Source organism: Cottoperca gobio, unplaced genomic scaffold (genome assembly GCF_900634415.1).
Source record: "Cottoperca gobio unplaced genomic scaffold, fCotGob3.1 fCotGob3_42arrow_ctg1, whole genome shotgun sequence".
Classification (NCBI taxonomy): domain Eukaryota; kingdom Metazoa; phylum Chordata; class Actinopteri; order Perciformes; family Bovichtidae; genus Cottoperca; species Cottoperca gobio.
The window spans coordinates 339,837-359,203 of record NW_021167006.1 but is presented as its reverse complement, the minus strand read 5'-3'; the positions used below and the strand labels follow the sequence as shown (position 1 = coordinate 359,203).

The 19,367-nt window shown below is 42.6% G+C and overlaps 1 protein-coding gene across 1 annotated transcript; it reads left to right on the top strand.

Annotated features, from left to right (window-relative positions):
• Positions 1 to 552: 552 nt before the first annotated feature.
• Positions 553 to 18,174, top strand: dyrk2 (dual-specificity tyrosine-(Y)-phosphorylation regulated kinase 2). Its single transcript, XM_029428016.1, is given in 8 exon segments — positions 553 to 666; positions 7,967 to 8,070; positions 9,725 to 10,067; positions 10,148 to 10,311; positions 10,717 to 11,106; positions 11,191 to 11,281; positions 11,690 to 11,781; positions 11,783 to 18,174. Coding segments are annotated over 8 exon segments (1,791 nt in total). The 5' UTR covers positions 553 to 626; the 3' UTR covers positions 12,350 to 18,174.
• The last annotated feature ends 1,193 nt before the right edge of the window (positions 18,175 to 19,367 follow it).

Below are 19,367 nucleotides of genomic sequence, written 5' to 3'. Positions count from 1 at the left end.
AGATAAATAAGGTGGAAGTGATTACCATTGACATGTATTATCTTGTATGTTACAGAATGCATCACTATGTGGCATACCGCCGGTGAGAGTCTGCTGGGAATACTTGGTAAGAACCACAGAATGCCATCATGTGCCATTCAAAAGATCTGTGCTACGTTTCCATCTGACAACTACACGTCGTTCAAGCATCAGCACTTTATTAGAGTCGATAACAAAACACAACGTCAGTTCAGTGATTGGATCTGCTTCTGTACAGCACAACAGCATCCCTCTGGTTTGGTTCTTCCACCGACTGCTGAGTGGAGCTGGGACTTCCAAAGGTTCCTCATCAACATTGTCTTTGCACAAAGCGTAGAGTCTCGGTCAAGAGTTCAGTAACACACTCTGCAAAAGATATGTTTTATAATCAAGCATTATATATGTATGTGTGTGTGTGTGTGTGTGTGTGTGTGTGTGTGTGTGTGTGTGTATATTTCAGATAAATCTCAATCAAGTGCATGTGAAGGAGGAACAGGGGGATTATAAAGAGGAGGAGTATGGGAGGAGGAAGAGGAGGAGCTGCAGATGGAGGAAGAGGAGGCATCCTGTCCGTCTGTGTCCAGAGGAGAGGGAGAGGAGCGGCCGCCATGTTAACCAAGAAGCCCGGATCCTCGGTCCTCCCGACGGGTGAGCACAGCCTCTGTAGCCGGCCTGAGGTCACCTGAGCCCGGCCAGTGTCGCGGGGACACACCGCTGATCCCCCTGCTTCTCAATACATGCGTTTAATTTAGCGTAAATGTGAACGTAATACGTCGGAAGCGGATAAAAACACTTGAGGGGAAGGGCTGCTAGCTTACTGAACAGAAAGGCTTTATTTCCCTGCTCTTTATATTATCTGTAATTGTATTTTATTTTTAAAAATGGCAGTTGATGTAGAAACTAAACGCTGAAAGACGCTCGCGCCGTTCCCTGCCGTCTGTCAGGTTTATTTATAGCTAACTAAAGCTAGCTAACATGATAAGTGACAGCGCTAGCAGGTTTCCCGGTGTGTTTACTGCTGTATTTCGCTTAATTATAACGCCATATAACAGTATTACAACTGTTTTCAGTGCCTGGTGTATATTAATAGGTTGTTTTTTGGGCTTTTGTTTCATGTTAAATTCGGTATTTCGTGGTTTTTAGTGTGTTTTCGGCTGCTGGATATTTTTTGGCCTCCAGCTCGGCAGACAGAATAAAGCTTCAGTTCAGTCAGAGGTCAGTTTGCTTCTCTTTTGTTGTTTTTAAAGTCAGTATAATGTGCAATAATGTATTTATTAGAGCTGTCAGCTCTTAAAAAACACCTTATCTCATTGAAGTAGCTTGACAACCATGCTAAGGCTGTTATTGCTGTTATTATACGTCAACGCTCGTGCTGTAGCTTTGTGTTAGCCTGTTGTTTTACTGCTTTATAAACTCTTTTTAATCCTATTAAAATAGGTTTATAGCATGGAGATGGCTATTTATAGAATGTTCTACTGGTTTAAAAGAATTTAAATGTAAATATTTAATGTTGATTTGGTTACAGACAGCTGTTACTTTGCGATTAGAGCCCAGAGCTATCGATTAATCTGCAGATTATTTCTATTATTAAACGTTTAGTCTAAAAACTTCTTGTTTTGTTTCCACTAAAAGACCAAGAAATCCCAAAACATTACCTTTAAATGTTAAATGTCAAAGTAAAGCACACAATCCTCATTTAAGAGGCTGGAATCAGAATTTTGGGGCATTTTTTCGCAATTTTTGCTTGAAAAAAGTGATAATTGAAAATAGTCGTTCGTTGTTCTGTTGATCAACTCATCGATTTATTGACTAATTGTTGCCTTGTCAATATAACAGGTCAGTGTCAGCTTCTGTATCGCTAAATGCAATAATTCTACTGTAAAATGTCTCATATCTGTAATAACCAAACATAAAGAATGGTTGTTTAAGTGTGTTTTAAAACAAATAAATGTCGCTTTTATATCTAACTTTTCGGTTTATATCCGCCTCAAAAGTCCAGCATCAGCCCGACTGTAGTAGCTATAATGGCGTGTGTAATAACTGGAAGTATTATAGATTAAAGATGCATTACATATTGTTGTAACTAATCGTATTCCTTGAGTCAAACGTAAGACAAGCTATTATCCCCGGCCTTACCTCGCCCTGATTAGATTAAATGGATTAGAGTCAACTAAATTGACGTTGCACCGAGTACTGAGACAACAAAATGCAGTTTAGCATCGAACCAGAAGTGCAAAAAGCAGTCAAAGTGTTATTTATAGAACGTAGGGTAGATATCAATACGATATGTACAGTAAGTAGTAAATATATAGCGCTGATAAGTACTGTACTGTACAGAATAAACAGCTGGACGTATATGAATACAGTGTATAAACTACAGATCATATACATACGGACACATACACAACTAACCCAGTGGGTCAGTTCTTTTTCAAGATGTTTTGTGGAGGAAACCGTTGAGAATAAGACGAAGTGTTTAGAAAGAAGGAGATGACAAGAGTCAAATTCAAATTAGGGACATTATGGTTACATGGCATTCGTCTTAAATTGCTCGACCATCATGACGACAGCAACTCGTGTGGATAAAGTAACATGTGTTATTCTTTCGCCGGACCCACGATTTCTAAATAAGATCATTAGTATTCATGAAATAATTCAGAGATGGATGTATGTTTGTATTTCACATCATTAAGTAGCCACTACTAGCAGTAAGTGGATTAATTATGACCGAGTGTGTTTACAAACATTACATAACAGGCATAACAATGTAGCTCAAAGATGATCAACTCTCATGCTTGATATTAGCACTATTAGCTCACCGTTAGCGTGCTGTATTGTCAATACATTGCGGTTTATGAAGCCCCTTAGCGTGTCTTTTAGTTTATAGACGTACCGTATCGGTCTGTTACATTTGTGCATCTCTTCTGGCTGTTGACCTCATGTTTGTAGTCTGTCTCTCCGTGTCTGCATTATCTGTTTTCGCTCTACTCACCACATGCATTCATCATATTGCTGGTTTTATAACCAGTTCATTAGTGGTTTGAATTTGTCGCCAGTGTGTTTTCCTCCTGTAGACTGTGTTCGTGCTTCAGGCTGCAGTTTTCTTGCGTTTCTTACAAAATATAAATCCGTTTTAAAAAGAAAAGAGCTTCACAGCGTAAAATATGGAATTGTTCACCAGATGAAGTGAACAATGAAATGACACCTAAAGATTTTCTTATCACACTCGAGCTAACATTAGCTTCATTAGCTTGGCTACAGCTGATGATGAATCCTATAAGTGAAAACATGCTTTCATCTATCTCGTGAATTCAAGGACCACTTATTTAAAAGATCTGCCACCGTTACCCGTGTAAACTGCATATGTACCAGACAACCTGTCGATCTCACAAGCACTGAAACATACTGAAGCCTTTAGACTTGTAATTACACTTAATGTAGTTACACTGCGAACTCAAAATGTTGGAACCAGTTGATGGTTTCCAGCTGGTCTCTACGTCTTTTTTTTTTGTACTCAGGCACCTCTGTGAGTATGTGAAGCCGCTGAGCGTCACAGCGCTACATGTGTGCGCTCACGTTGCTGCTGCAGATTTGTATCCCACTCGTCCTGTCGAGCAGCATGCCGGGCGTGCTCGCCGGCGCTCTGGTATTTCCAGCTCAGTGTCAAGTTCACATTCAGCCCGGTTAGTGTGCATCTGTCAGGGATACTGTATGTGCTCTCCAGTGTAGATTCCTGGTACATTATCAGTATGTACTGTACAGTTCACAGTATAGTATCGTTATATAGAGCCGGAGGCCCCGTGGAGCTAAAGAAAGTTTTTGTTTTTGGTATTTTCGCTGCTTCCTACGTCATGAAAAACCTGGAAAAGACATGGCATTTGAAAGTAGTTATTTCCTGGCCTGGAAAGATACTTGGAAAAGTTGTATTTTATTATTTCACATTTAAGTAGTTTTGCCCAACAGTTTAAAACCCAAAGATATTCAAAGCAGAAAGTATTCATATTTGCTTGATAAATGATCCACTAATTGTGTAACCAGTGAATCAACTCATCGTTTCTGCATTTAGTCTGCAGGAAAGTAAAACTCCTGATTCAGGGCGTGTTTGTTTTCGTGTTTGTTTGCGTGTTTGTGAATCACAGGGATGCTGCACACTAGAGGCTGTGTTGTTTGTACTCGTACGTGTATGGAGTTGTTTTACTTGGCAGTGAGCAGTGTGCGTCTTCCTCATTAGCAGGATTACAGATTAGAAGCAGAGACCATCTGTCTGCTTTAACCTGCGCGAACAGGAAGCGGCTGAGAGCTGGACGGTGGCCTGTGAGGGTTTCCATTCAATGCACAGCTTTGAGATCTGCCAGCCAGGTGTTGACTTTTATGTGATCTTAAAAGGTACAGTTCGGATTGTTTGAAGTGGTTGTATGAGGCACACGGTCAGTGTATTACTGCAGTAGATGCAGATTGTAGAAACGGACACGAGTACAAGCAGGAAGCTGAACAATGTTCTACTGTGGACGTATTTTAGACACCTAAAAAATCAAAGTGCACGCTATATTTAGAATATTTTCAGCGCTTTACCTTGCCTTCAGAGTACGAGTGTAACGGTATACGGCAGTATTAAAGTTGACGGTTATCATACCGTGTACAGAAGCACCTGCAGTATAAGTTAATTATTAATAATCATAGGACATTATCTGATGTTACATTTAGTAGTTCATTCAACATACTATAGTGCTGCTAACATGCTGTAGTTATATTACGTAATGTAGTTGCATCAGGTTTATAATTCTGTTTATTATATTTACATAGAAACGGTCGTTGTAACTGAATCATCATAATAATAATAATAATAATAATAATAATAATAATAATAATAATAATAATAAAAACATCGTACTTGACGGAGAACAATGAGGCCAAGACGGCAACACTGTTCTGTTTAAACCGGACAGCTAAAATCACACTCGGCATGTTAGCGTAGCGTTAGCGTAGCGTAGCGTTAGCCAGACCGGTGGGCTACCAACAACGTTATCGTCACTTCACTTGTTCAACTGATTTTTAGCAGCTTAGATAAGAGACACTCGAACGTCCTGCTTTGTTTACAGACATTTGAACTAACCACAGACACTTGTTCTTGGACTCACGGCGGTGCTCCACTGCAGAATGGAAAACACTATTATATATAACACCACACCATTCCTTCGGGGAGGTTCCCGTTAAAGAGGAAACATTATTGTGTCTTCCTGTTTGCGTCAGAGAGAAGAAGTCTTTAGTGAGGCAGGAACCTCTGTCTGAAGTAGAAGCCGTTAAGAACGGTGGAACATAAAGTCGGTCAAAGTACAAAGCGTATTATCACTCAGTATTAAGATAGTGGTCCGCCATGACCTCTGACCTCTGAGCTGTCACAGGAGGTGAAGCTGCAGAGAAAGAGAGGTGCAGGCAATGAGGATTATCAGGTTATATTAAAACCTTCATCCTCCTTAGACTGAGTCAACCTGCACTGGATCCCTTTGGCCTGGGTCAGTCCGGTTCAGTTCAGGGGCCACTTTGTTAGGTACACCTGTAAAACCTAATGCGATACGATGCAACAGCTCAGCCTTAAGTTCTACTTTCTCAGAGACATATAACAGAGACATGGTTCCTTATCCATCAAAAGACTGCCATACAATGATATATTCATATCTTTTACATTTTTATACAAACTTCAGTCCTGATCATAACTATCAAATATTCATTTTCAGAATTTCAACCCTTTTTAAATGCCAGTTTTTTTGTGGGGAAAAACACAAAGATTTCATTGTTTTTCTTTACAGTCTGGGACATTTCAGATATTAGCATCAACATTAGCTGTGATGCAGGAAACCAGGAGAACATCATGTTGTTGTCCAAACACGAGGAAATGTCTCAATCTGGTGGGAAATAGTACAAAGTGTTGAAGCCGGGCTGCAGATGTGAAGCTGATATAATAGGAAGCTGGATTTTATGCTGTTATAGCCGTGAGATCAAAAATCATTTCAAAGGGAACATTTTGTCCTGAAGGCTCTGACTGTCACACGTCGTTACAGCAGCTGAGCTTCGACTTCCAAACTGAAATCTAAACGTGCACCTATGCAAACATGTATTCAATGTGCAACAACAGCTTACATGATCTAAACATTAAGTGTGTGTGTCTGTGTGTGTGTGTGTGTGTGTGTGTGTGTGGCCCTGCCCTTCGCGAAACAGCTGAGGAGAAACTGCACGAAGCAAGCCGTAGACCGGGGGGGTCAAACTCAATCACAGAGAGGGCCAACATTAAAAACTGGGACTACGTCGAGGGACAAACACGGTCCACATTTATTGAATTGGATAAAGTGCAAAAAGATATGGAACATATTTAAGTCAACTGCAAACGGGTTGCTGAGCAGTTCACTTTAAAGTCTCCTTGTGCATCAGAGTCTCCCACGGGCAGCTCGGCATCACACATGTCCGTGATCACACTGAAGCTGCAGGTTTAACTGTGAGATGCTTCGTTGTGCAGCTCACATCGTCCCAGAGATCTGTGCTGTGTTTCCCTTTGCTTTCCAAAAACTTTCATTTCATTCACACATTTAGATTCTTCCTCGAATGTGTTTCCCCGTGGTTGTGCCATGCATTGATTTAATTACCAAAACCGGCGGGCCAGTTATGACAGACATGTGATATTTTCTCGCGGGCCGGATATAATAATAATAATAAATTGTATTTGTGAAGCGCCTTTCAAAGCTAAAAGCAATCTCAAGGCGCTAAAATACAGAACAACAACAACAACAACAGACATAAGCGGTGAAATCATAGTTGCCTTGAGTAAGAGTTTAGTTTATTTAATAAGAGCACCTGCTCAATGCAACACTGATACCTGTTAGTACTCGGAGACGTGTTATTCTTAAAGAATGCACGCATAAAGTTGCATTCAAATGTATTAAATATATGGCTCTCAAGGAAATGCATAAAATAATATTTGGCTTTTCTGGCTCCCGACCCCTGGGTTCAGAGATGGCGTCCTGGCACTTTTTAAAAATACCTCTTTCATATGGAGGAGGGTAATAATAATATTAATCTGTCAGTCAAAACATATCTAATCTAACCCTGATTGGTTTTCTCTCTGTGAAAACACGGCAGCTTGTCGGAGGGATTCGGACCACTTTCGAGTATTTTGGGAGCTTGACAAGCGTGTTCCTGATATGTGTGTTACGTAACGAGCTCTTCATGCCATGTGATATTTGGTATGTTGAAGGGAGGCATCGACACATCTTGTACTCTGAAAGGTTGACATGTCGTCTGCTGGTCAAAGCTCAAACCTGGTAATCCCACGACGATGACAACGTACTAAAACCACAAGGTCTCCTCTTTTTCTTGTGCTGAAAGGTAGCTTCCCCCTGCGTGCAGTTTTCAGCTACGCGAGGCTGAAGGTTCGGGGTTATCTCGTCTAGAGGCTGGAAAATACACATCAACACAAGTAGTAGAGTTATACTTTGACTATCGACTAATCATTTCAGTTATTTACCATGTAAAACATTCACTGGTCCTCTCGCTCATACTCGAACGACCACAGCTGCACATATCGTCCACTTTTAATTTAGATATACTGAACATACCCACAGTCATTTTTCATATTTGTATTGTATTTGATTTGTTCTCTTTTCCCATATTACCTTTCTCTCACTGTGTATGTTACGCACCGACACACCAAAGTCCTTGGATGTGAAAACCTCTTCGCTTCTCAGAAGAAAATGTCAAATAAATGATGTGAAGAATGTCAGAAATGAGCAGTTTGTGTTTTTATATAATTGCACGGTTCACAGTGTGGATATGACCGTCGATCACACAAACGCAAACTATTGTAAGACATATTTTGGGCTCGCGTAACGTGACGGCGTGCGGCTCCATCTCTCTCAAAGATGAAGCTTGACCTCCGTCTCTGTCTTTTTGTTTTCAGGCAAAGTGGGCGTGCCGGTGTACTCTCCAGGTCACAGTGGCTCTCAGACAACGTCGCCTGTCGCGCTGCCGCGACTTCGCAACAACAACCACAACGCCCTGGCGGTACGAACACACGCTGGCTGGTCCTCACACCGACCCGCCGCTGCATCAGGACACTTCTACACTCGTAACCTCTGCTACGTTCATGCCTAGCGTCTACACTCCTCCGCCGCTTTAGAACCTCTCAAACGGACACAATTGAAAATGCTTCTGACGCTCTTTTAGTTTGGTCACGGCGTATCTTTCCCTGATTTGTCACACCCCCATCACGTGACACCTCAGCAGCCTCGACTACCAGCGGTTAATTCAACATAGATAACAAATCACAGGCGTTGCTGACCTTGTTGTGGGTTTTTATAATACTGCTGCCTACATGAGCAGGAGGCCGACTTTGGTTTTGTTCTGCACAATTATTGTGACGTTAACAAAGAAACTGTAAACGAACAAAGAAAAATGGAGAATTACAAGTGAACAAAACTGAGGGGAAACAAGTGACACTTGATTTGTAGGAGAGGCTTCAGTAACCTCACAGCAGCTTTGTAACTACGTTTTAAAAATCACTAAATTCGTCTCCACTATGTTTACAGAAATACCCGTGTATGTGTACATGCTGGCATTAGAAGGCGAGCTGCAGTTAGCGTGTTAGCTGGTTAGCTGTGTTAGCTTGGTGTTAGCGCTCTGTGAAGCAAAGAGCAGCAGTTCTCTGGAACTGTCAGCTGTAGCCTCGCGGCTAATAATAGCCCCCTGCTCCCCGATACTTTTAACAGCTGATTGGTTTATAGGCTGGTGTGAAGGACACACAGACACACACACACACACACACACACACACACACACACACACACACAGGACTAATGGTATAAGGGAACTGATTCAGCATTTATTTACTCTATTACGTTCAGAGTGACTATTTTTGTGTGTGTGTGTGTGTGTGTGTGTGTGTGTGTGTGTGTGTGTGTCACACACACGGTGTTGTCAGATGAAGGCGGAGTCCACACTTTGCCCTTATATGTATGTCACTGTAACTACTGACACACACACCCCAACTACTGTCTGTGTGTGTGTGTGTGTGTGTTATTGTTTCGATTTCTCTTGACTCACTTCCTTGTTTTGATACCTTAATCCTCACACTGGCTCGATTACAACACACACACACATAAACAGCAGGTCTTTGAACCCTGTGTGTGCGGGTGTGTGCGGGTGTGTGTGCGTGTGTGTGCGTGTGTGTGTGCGTGTTATGAAAGGACCCAGGTGTGCTGGTCACCACGACAACAGTGAGTGACTCACTGAGCGAGAGACAAAGAGATAAAGTGAGACGGAGAGGCGTCTCTGTTATTATGTTTCTATGAATGTGTGAGTTATTCATTGGAGAGAAACATTTGTGGACATAATTCTGTTTTCACGTTGGTTTCGACAGACAGCAGGAAACATGAGGTGAGGCTGCGAGAGAATACCGGTAATGATCAAAGATATTCCCGTCTGCCGCGACAGAAACGAATGTTACGTATCTCCAGGCCAGCGTCTCTCATGTTGTGTTCAAGAACCCCCTGACATCCGACATTTAAGACTCGTGTTTCCCAGACTTTACTTGGGCCACTCGGGTATACTTGTTGACCCATTTCAGCATTTCTATTGATTTCTTTAAGCGTCCGATGCTCATTGAAATCTTTAGTTGTTCTTCTCGGCTGATCTGTCTCTCTTTGTGTTTCCCCCTCAGGGAGGCTCTAAATCCGCCATGTCGGATGCCGTCCAGCTGTCGTCGCAGTCGCAGGTCCACGTCACCCAGCTGTACGAGGAGAACACCAACAAGCGTCCGGTGCTGACCTCCCAGCCCAACGGCCTGGCTCCTCTCAGCTCCACGCGGCCGGGCCTGCCGCTGCCCGACCGCCAGACCTCGGCGTCGGAGCCCCCTCACCACTGTCGGCAGGGCAGCGCCGCCTCCAACAAGTCGACGGACAGCAAGCCAAAGCCCGCCTCCTTGACCCCGGAGCAGGCCATGAAGCAGTTCATGTCCAAAATGTCGTCGCTGGAACACCACGAGGTGTTCAGCTACCCCGAAGGTGAGCGGGTTTAAACTTCTACAGGTAACAAAACAATGATCCGAAGGACGAATGATCACATGCTTCCTCCTCCTCCTCAGTGTACTTTGTTGGTCCGAATGCAAAGAAGAGGTCAGGGGTCATGGGCGGAGCCAACAACGGCGGCTACGACGACGATCAGGGATCCTACATTCACGTTCCACACGACCACGTCTCCTACCGCTACGAAGTCCTGAAGGTCATCGGCAAGGGCAGCTTTGGACAGGTACGACTAACAGCACTGCCAGCGATGGTTGATGCCACTGCAGCTCCGTTTACACCCCCTTAATGATGACGCGTGTGAAGCATGTGACTTCTCATCGCTCCTCTCAGATCTGATCCTTTAAACACAAATGTTGTTTTTACTTTCACACTCAAAATAAAAGTAGACAGCGAATGTTTTAAAGCTGTTGTTGTTATTATAATAAATACGATGATGTAATAATATTAAAACAGGATCTAATGTGTTTAATAGTCGTTATTAATAATAAAATAAGTTTGAAATGTTACTTTTTGCATCCAAATCTTCTTCTCCTCGCTTACATGAAACATTCATTGGACAGATTATCATCAGCTGATGACAGTAAGAGCGATCTGGTGTGTTGATTTCATGAAAGTGTTTCTCCTGCAGGTGGTGAAGGCGTTCGACCACAAGTCTCAGACCCACGTGGCTCTGAAGATGGTCCGCAACGAGAAGCGCTTCCACCGGCAGGCGGCGGAGGAGATCCGCATCCTGGAGCACCTGAGGAAGCAGGACAAGGACTCGAGCATGAACGTCATCCACATGCTGGAGAACTTCACCTTCCGAAACCACATTTGCATGACCTTCGAGCTGCTCAGCATGAACCTGTACGAGCTCATCAAGAAGAACAAGTTCCAGGGCTTCAGCCTCCCGCTGGTCAGGAAGTTCGCCCACTCCATCCTGCAGTGTCTGGACTCTCTGCACAAGAACCGCATCATCCACTGCGACCTCAAGCCCGAGAACATTCTACTCAAGCAGCAGGGACGCAGCGGCATCAAGGTGAGACCAAAGACTCTCTGTGGGAGTCTGTGCCTCTAAAGGCTTGTTGACCCGTCTGTAAAATATTCTTCTGTCTCTCTGCAGGTCATAGATTTTGGTTCTAGCTGTTACGAACATCAGAGAGTTTACACCTACATCCAGTCGCGCTTCTACAGAGCGCCAGAGGTCATTCTAGGTAAGAACGCTTTTCAGCTTTTCTCTACGTCTTTGCCCACAAGCTTCAATTCATTTCATGAAAAGAGACTTTTAAGTTTGGTTGTCGCCATGTGGTACTTAATGTGGGAGCTCATGCAGCGGTTTCAGCCCGTGTTCTGCTAAGTCTTTTAGCGTCGCAGACTTCGTCATGACTTGTAACTGATCTTTTTCTTTACTGGTGTAAACCAGTGGCTGCCTGGGAGGAAGGAAATCAACCCATCAGTCGAAACAACAGATTGAGAAATAATGTGTATTTATTCGCAGATCTTTCTTGTGTTCTTTGATGAACATGACGTGTGAGGGCATTACAGCACCATCAGTGAAAACAAAGAGAAATATAATTGTTGAATCTAGATTTTGACTCGTGCCTCTCGTCCCTGTCCTGCAGGCTCCAGGTACGGGATGCCCATCGACATGTGGTCTCTGGGCTGCATCCTGGCCGAGCTGCTGACCGGCTACCCGCTGCTGCCGGGCGAAGACTGAAGCCGACCAGCTGGCCTGCATCATCGAGCTCCTGGGCATGCCCGGCCAGAAGCTGCTCGACGCCTCCAAGAGAGCCAAGAACTTTGTGTCGTCCAAAGGCTACCCGCGGTACTGCACCGTCACCACGCTGCCCGACGGCACCACCGTGCTGAACGCCGGCCGCTCGCGGCGAGGGAAGGTACGCGGCGCGCCGGGCAGCAAGGACTGGAGCGCGGCGCTGAAGGGCTGCGACGACCCGCTGTTCTTGGACTTCCTCAAACAGTGTCTGGAGTGGGACCCGGCGCTCAGGATGACGCCCAGCCAGGCGCTGCGCCACCCATGGCTGAGGAGACGACTCCCCAAGCCGCCGACGGGAACCACCGTGGGGGAAAAGACCTCCTCCTCCTCCAAACGAGGCACCACCATGACAACCGACGGCGCCATCACATCCATCTCGAAGCTCGCCACCACCTCCTCAACCACCACCACGTCCTCCTCCTCCAAAACCAGGACTAACTTGGCAGCGATCACCGATGCCAACGGGAACATCCAGCCTCGGACGGTGCTGCCCAAACTGGTCAGCTGAGAGTGAACGCACCCCGCTCGCTGTGGCGGGAGACGTGAAGCTCGTGGAACTGAAATAAAAACTGGTTTGTCCAGTTTCAAGGAGCGTTTGTTTTTTTCACGCCGGTGTTCACAGCGGTGTTCGGGGAAAACACAGACGTGGAAACAACGTGACGGGGGATTTGAAAATGTGCAGAGCGGCCAGGCTGGGACGCCGAGCTGAAGGAAACTTTATGGATAAACTGGGGTGCGTTCAGAAAAGAGACACGTTGTGAGTGAGCAGCGAGACAGGAAGTGACCGCACAAGTTTAAAATGATTGTGTGGCTGCTCAGATAATCTGAACTCATCACTCTGTAGCTCCAAACACTCAAACACATCACAGAAACATGGTGCTGACGGAGGGAACAGGCTTTTTATGTTTTTACCACAGAATCTATTTAGCTGAGCTGATTAATCGACACCAAAAACTACTTTGTATGACCTTAGTCTTACAGGGTTATATCTGCAGACACTTGTCTGGTGATATGTGTGCTTTACTGACAAATAAGTCGGATATATCCTCGTAAAACTACAAGTAACAGCTGCAAAAACACAACGATTAGCTCGCTAATCTTTGTCTCGTCATATCAGTATGAAATAATCTTTTGTTACGTTTCAGTTTGGGGAACATTGGTTTTACATTTGTCATTACTTTTGACTTGAGTACACTAATAATCAAAACAAATCCAAACTGAAGCATCTACCTGTTAGCTGGCTAACTTTCTTAGCTAGCCTGTGTTATCGAACTAGCTTTGTGCCTGTCAGCTGGCTAACTGGCTAACTAGCTAACAACGACGGGTTAGTCGTTAGACAGCTATTTGTGAGTGTTTAGGTGTCACTTTACTACCTTTTGTACACACTTTAAATCAGTCAGCTAGCTATAGCTGGCTCACTATTTGCCTTTTTGGCAGTCTGGTGGCTAGCCTTAGCCTTTTTTTAGCCATAGCCTGTTAGCTCTCCACTGCCCAGCCTTACGAAGCACAGATTTAGAGTGATTTTGTTTTTCGTTTTTTCTGAAGGTTAGAAAGACAAAGGAGTTCAAAGAAGTATGTTTAAGGTGAGGTCGCACCGTTTTGGTCCCTATTTAATTAACCAAATCTGATTATCAAGGATGCAAAATGGCAGAAGGGAGCTGTGAAGATGGAGAAGAAGAGTGAAGGCTGTTATATGAAGTTATAAATCAAGTTAAATCAAAGGGCTCTGATACAAAAGAAAAGAGAGTTATTTTAACAACCGAAGTCTGTAAAATGAATGTGCGGCTGCGACACGAAGCAGCAGACGAGACTTTAATTGGCTGAATCAGGGAAATGAACGTGTCATAAAGGTAAACATATTTATTCTGGGGGAGGTGGGTAATATTTCAAGATTAAAGTCAAACATTTCAGAATGTCAAACTTTGAAAATGTGAAATTTCCCTGAGATCATAAAGTCAGAAATATCCAAGAATACATTTAGAGAAATTAGAGTTTCATCGCAAATATTTGTATTATTTTGACCTACAATGGCCCCAATACGCCGTCGTGCAACAGAACGCTAAAAGAACAATATAGTATCTCTCGACTTCTGGATCATTTTAAAAACAATATTTAAATTATTTATTTTGTGAATTAATGAAAAGAAAAGAAAAATCAATGATTGTCGAGGCAAATCTGTATTTTGCGCCCTAATGGAGCTCCAGCCTTCACATGACGCCAAACATACATGTTGCATAACGTCAGAGTGTTTGTGTAGACGGCTGTAAAACTGGAGGAAGAGACGATGCAGGGCTGTCAGGATTTAACAGCTTTAAATAATCGATTAAAACAAGTCTATGAGCAGCCGCTGCGTCTGAAGAATAAAGGCGTTTTACGAGCTCTTCATGTAACCGGAGCCCGGCAGCAGATATAGCCTGAAGGTACAGGAAGAGGTCAGCTGGTCTCCAGAAACAACTTCTGGTTAAACTTTGTCTCTTTGGTGATTTAACAGGACACTCAGACGAGAAGTGGACTTTTTATTTGGAACGAAAGCCTCGTGAGCAGCACAATGACAGGCGCTCCGCTTTTAATTCAGGGTTTCTTTCAGAGTAATAAACACTTCTGAGAGAATTTAGACACTAAACATATCCATGTAAACAAATAACATCATTAGAAAGAGGTCCAGTCACATCAGTGTGTCCTGCAGACACACAGACACAATTATAAATTACATAAAGAGCAATTCAAAACTAACGGGTTGATTTTAAGATGAGAAAGCAAAGAGTTGGTGCAGATTAATGCAGATTAATGCAGATTAATGCATGTTTCTATGTCAGGGTTAGTCGCCGTTTGTGGCACTAATTCACCAATCAGGTGCCATTAAATGCAGAAGGAGACGAAGTCTTTGAAGGAGCTCCGATGAAACATCGAAGGAACGTAAAACAATGTGGGAAGCGTTAATTTTCAGGTTATTTCAGGTGTAACGTAACGTAACGTAACGTAACAGTGCAGGAAAAAAACAAAGCAGTCAAAAATATTTAAGTCATTTGAAAGAGACGAACACCAAAATTAAAACATAAATTGTTTTTTATGCGCACTACAAATGCTCTTTACATAAGTAGGATCTCTCATTATTAATCCGTTGTGCATCTTAACAATACAATAAAATACAATTAGTGTTTGCTTTTGGCCGACCGTGAAACATTATTTCTTATATCCTGTAACTTCTATAAAACCTAAACTTGTGTCGGTGTCTGTCCTGCGACTTTATCGCTAACATCACATGAAGGATTCACTCGCTGCTATTTCCTGGTGTGACTGGACCTTAATGAGATCATCACAACAAGCAGTACAAGTACACAGAGTGTGTACAACAGATACAGCAAGTACACAGAGTGTGTACAACAGATACAGCAGATTGCTCAAAGGTCAAATGCATCTATCGATGTGATCGGGGACGGGAGTTATTTATTTACTACAATTTTAATTAATATTTATTAATCTACATATTTACTATGATGTGCAGTTCATACTTGAATGTGTGTGTGTTGTATGTAGCAGTGTGTGTCGACGTTACGAGAGGTTTTTCTTAAAGCTTGTTCCCTCACACACAAACACACACACGCACACGTACAAAACCACAGCTGTACTTGAACGCACCCGCAGGAAGTCGAGTCGTACTGGGACGAGGAGGAGGAGGCAGGAAGTAGCACGTGGGGACGAGGACGGCGTGACGCGCAGAAGGAACTGACGATGTGAAACAGACTCGACCGGCTCGTGATGTTTATTTGTTTGTTTGTTTTCTAAGGATTTGATTGGTTGGTTGATTGTGATTTTTTTATTTTTTTAGGAGAGCGCTGAGAGTCGTAACTTTGTGCCTTCAGTATCTCATCGCCATGATTACGCTCCTCCTCCCCCCCCAACACACACACACATTCACAGCGCCGATGTCATAGCAACAATGTATTTAAAACATAATCATTTAGAATATCTTTGGTGCGACTCACGGTGATGTCAAAGTGAGTTTTGGCGGCAAAGTCTGCGAGCTGATTGGTTCCTAGTTTATTTTTAAGCAAAGCCCAAAGACACCATGTGACCTCTGACCCCCCCCCAAACAAAGTGTGACGATGGAGAAATAAGAGTATCTTTGTGCAGAATTTACAAAGAGTCAATCAAATGCTTTGCACGAACAATAACGAGGCTTTAAAAGTACGAAGAGAATATTTGATTTGATTTGTTCGGGGACAAACGAAGCGTTTTGTCCCTCGTTGAGGAAGTACTCGCATTAGCATAATCATTATTACAAAGTGTAAAAATTGCACTGTAGTTCTGTTTAAAACTGTGAATTAGAACAAAACATACATTTGAGGAATTAAATTCCAAAGAAATAATTAGAAAATGATTCAAGACTTGGTGGAGACGGGTAATATTCTCCGGGATTCAAGATTCAATTTAGCAGAAGTAAATCTCGCCACGGAAACACAAAACATAATGAAGCGAGGAAGGCTAGAATATAGAAATACTCGAGGTAAATCAAGAGTTCACACACAACATAATGCAAATGTTCAAATTAGAAAAGAATGAAATCAAATAACAGATCGAAGAAAATCAGTTCAAAGTTTGTCGGACTAAGATTGTAAAAGTTATGAGATTAATCAACAAATGTGACGAAGTGTTAGAATCACGAGTGTTATTTGTTTTAGTAATTCCTCATTTGAAATGAAAGTCATATCTAAATCACTAAATTATCATTTTGTTAGAAAATGATAAGAAAATAGCCTCATTTTTACTTAGAAAGGCGAAATATTCACTCAGAATTTTGATTTAACATTTATTTTTATTGTCATTCCTAAAAGGTCAGATTTTTAAGAACGTGTTTTGGTAGAAATGTGCTTCCATGTTGTTTACAGAGCCAGCGGAGCACCAAGTGTAGCTGTGAACATACACTGACATCAAGCGCGTGTGTGTGTGTGTGTGTGTGTGTGTGTGTGTTGGGGTGTAAAACATGGCTGCACAATGTACAGACACATATCAGCCAACTGTCGCCTCGTTGTCGACAGCCTGGCCCCGACGCCTGCTGACGACAGGGCTAAGCTAACACTAGCCGATCGCTAGCGTCCAGCCGCTAGCTGCTGCACTGATGTTTCTCTACAGTGAAGCTAACACTAGCCAACTGCTAACTGACTGCTAGTAGCACATAGCAAGTGTATACCTGCTAGCTGTTAGCATTAACGTGGTTTTAAAGCGTTCTTTTTATGGATGCACCGATTGTGTAACTCTGGGCCGATTAGCTGATGTTTTTGTTATTTATTCCCCATTTTGTGCCCGAGACTCAAAGAAATCTTCCTTCTAAAGAAAATGTTCATCTTTAAATCGTACTAATAAATGTATGACCCCTTTAATACTAGACGGGCCCTTTGGAGAGCTCAGACCACCGCCAAGGCCAATTCCATATGTGAACAATAATGTTTGTCTTCTTCCAAGTTTCATGAAGATTGGGCCCGTGGTTTTTCTGCTGACTAAACTGAAGAGAGTACCCTGTCAGATGTTAACTGCTTCAAAAGCCTTCGCAGCCTCCTGATGCGACACAATATCTGCCACCAGTGAATGTCATCTTATTTGCCATCAACAAGGCGAATGTCGGTCGATTCCGATGTTTGGCCGATTAATCGGTGCATCCATATTTCTTTTCTTTTTCATGTTGGTACCTCAGACTGCTCAGTTATCATTGTTGTTATTATGAATATTACTGTTGTCATTGTTGTGACTAACACCCAGGGCATTTGGTTGAATCTACCAAAGTGCATTCCTTTACAAAGCAAGCCGAGAGCTAGCTGCTCAAACAGACAGACAGGCAGGAAGTAAGACAGACAGGTAGGAAGTAAGACAGAGAGTAGGTGGACGGAGGGAAGGAGAACATGTGATAGTGTTTTTATTATTAACAGGCTGCAGTCACAGAAACATGAAGTTGAACTGACCTCCTGGTAGCATTGTGAAAGCACCTGTAGCCTAACTAGCCTACTAGCTCGTTAGCCATTTCCGCTTGTATCGGGAGGTCTCCGTTAGCCGCTGTTACCGTGAAGCTGCGCTGTATTTCTGTGACGTTTGCCAGCTGGGTTTTATTGTGGATTTTATCTGTAAATAATGTGGAAAAATGTTTGAATAATAATTTTGAGGGGGGGTGGGGGGGGGGATGAATGCGCTGCTGTGCCACGCGGCGGCCAGTTTTACAATGTACTGTATCTACTGTACAGAACACAGAAGTCAACACTTTTCTAGTGAGCCTTTGTTAAATTTTATTGTGGTGGAAAAAAATTATTATTATTAATAAAACAATTTTATTGTTCATCTGTTCTTTCGGTGTCTAAAATATGTGTACGGTAAAAGTTGTTAAGCCACATGTTAATATAAAATGTGATCAAAACTCTTAATTATATATTCTGAATTTTATGATCTTTTATTTTTCATTTACAGTTCAGGGAGGGGCGATGGAAGTCACTAAGCTAACGTAGATAACGAGCTTAAGTAATTAATTATTTTAGCTCGGTTATTACAGTAGCTGAAAATGTTAGCTTACGCTAGCTAACGGACGTAACTAGTCGTTTAACAGTTTGTCATTCTAAGTATTTAGAAAATATGAATGAAAAAGTTTAATATTTACCTCTGAGATGTAATGTAGAATTATAAAGTAGCAGAAAAATACTTAACTTACTTAACGCCTCCATGAGGTCGACATTTGTGGTTGTAACATCGAATAATGTAATAAAACAAGATAAAAATATTTGAAATATAAATGTTACAAATGATTTTGGCTGTGAGAATTTAGTTGGACAATGATGCGTTTAGATAAACACTAACATCAGCGTGCAAACAATAAAAATGCTAACATGCTAATGTTTATCATGTTCACCATCTTAGTTTAGCATTTTAGGATGCTAACATTAGCACTAAATGCCTAACAGCATCGTTTTAGCACCACGACCATCATTCTACTCTATATTCTTTTATATATATTCTTGTATTAAATATACATGTCTCTGTCTCACTACATATACAACACAGGACTGATGACACCATGACAGGAGAGAGGAAACGTTACCTTCAGGGACATTACACATGTCTCTGTCTCACTACATATACAACACAGGACTGATGACACCATGACAGGAGAGAGGAAACGTTACCTTCAGGGACATTACACATGTCTCTGTCTCACTACATATACAACACAGGACTGATGACACCATGACAGGAGAGAGGAAACGTTACCTTCAGGGACATTACACATGTCTCTGTCTCACTACATATACAACACAGGACTGATGACACCATGACAGGAGAGAGAGGAAACGTTACCTTCAGGGACATTACACATGTCTCTGTCTCACTACATATACAACACAGGACTGATGACACCATGACAGGAGAGAGGAAACGTTACCTTCAGGGACATTACACATGTCTCTGTCTCACTACATATACAACACAGGACTGATGACACCATGACAGGAGAGAGAGGAAACGTTACCTTCAGGAACATTACACAT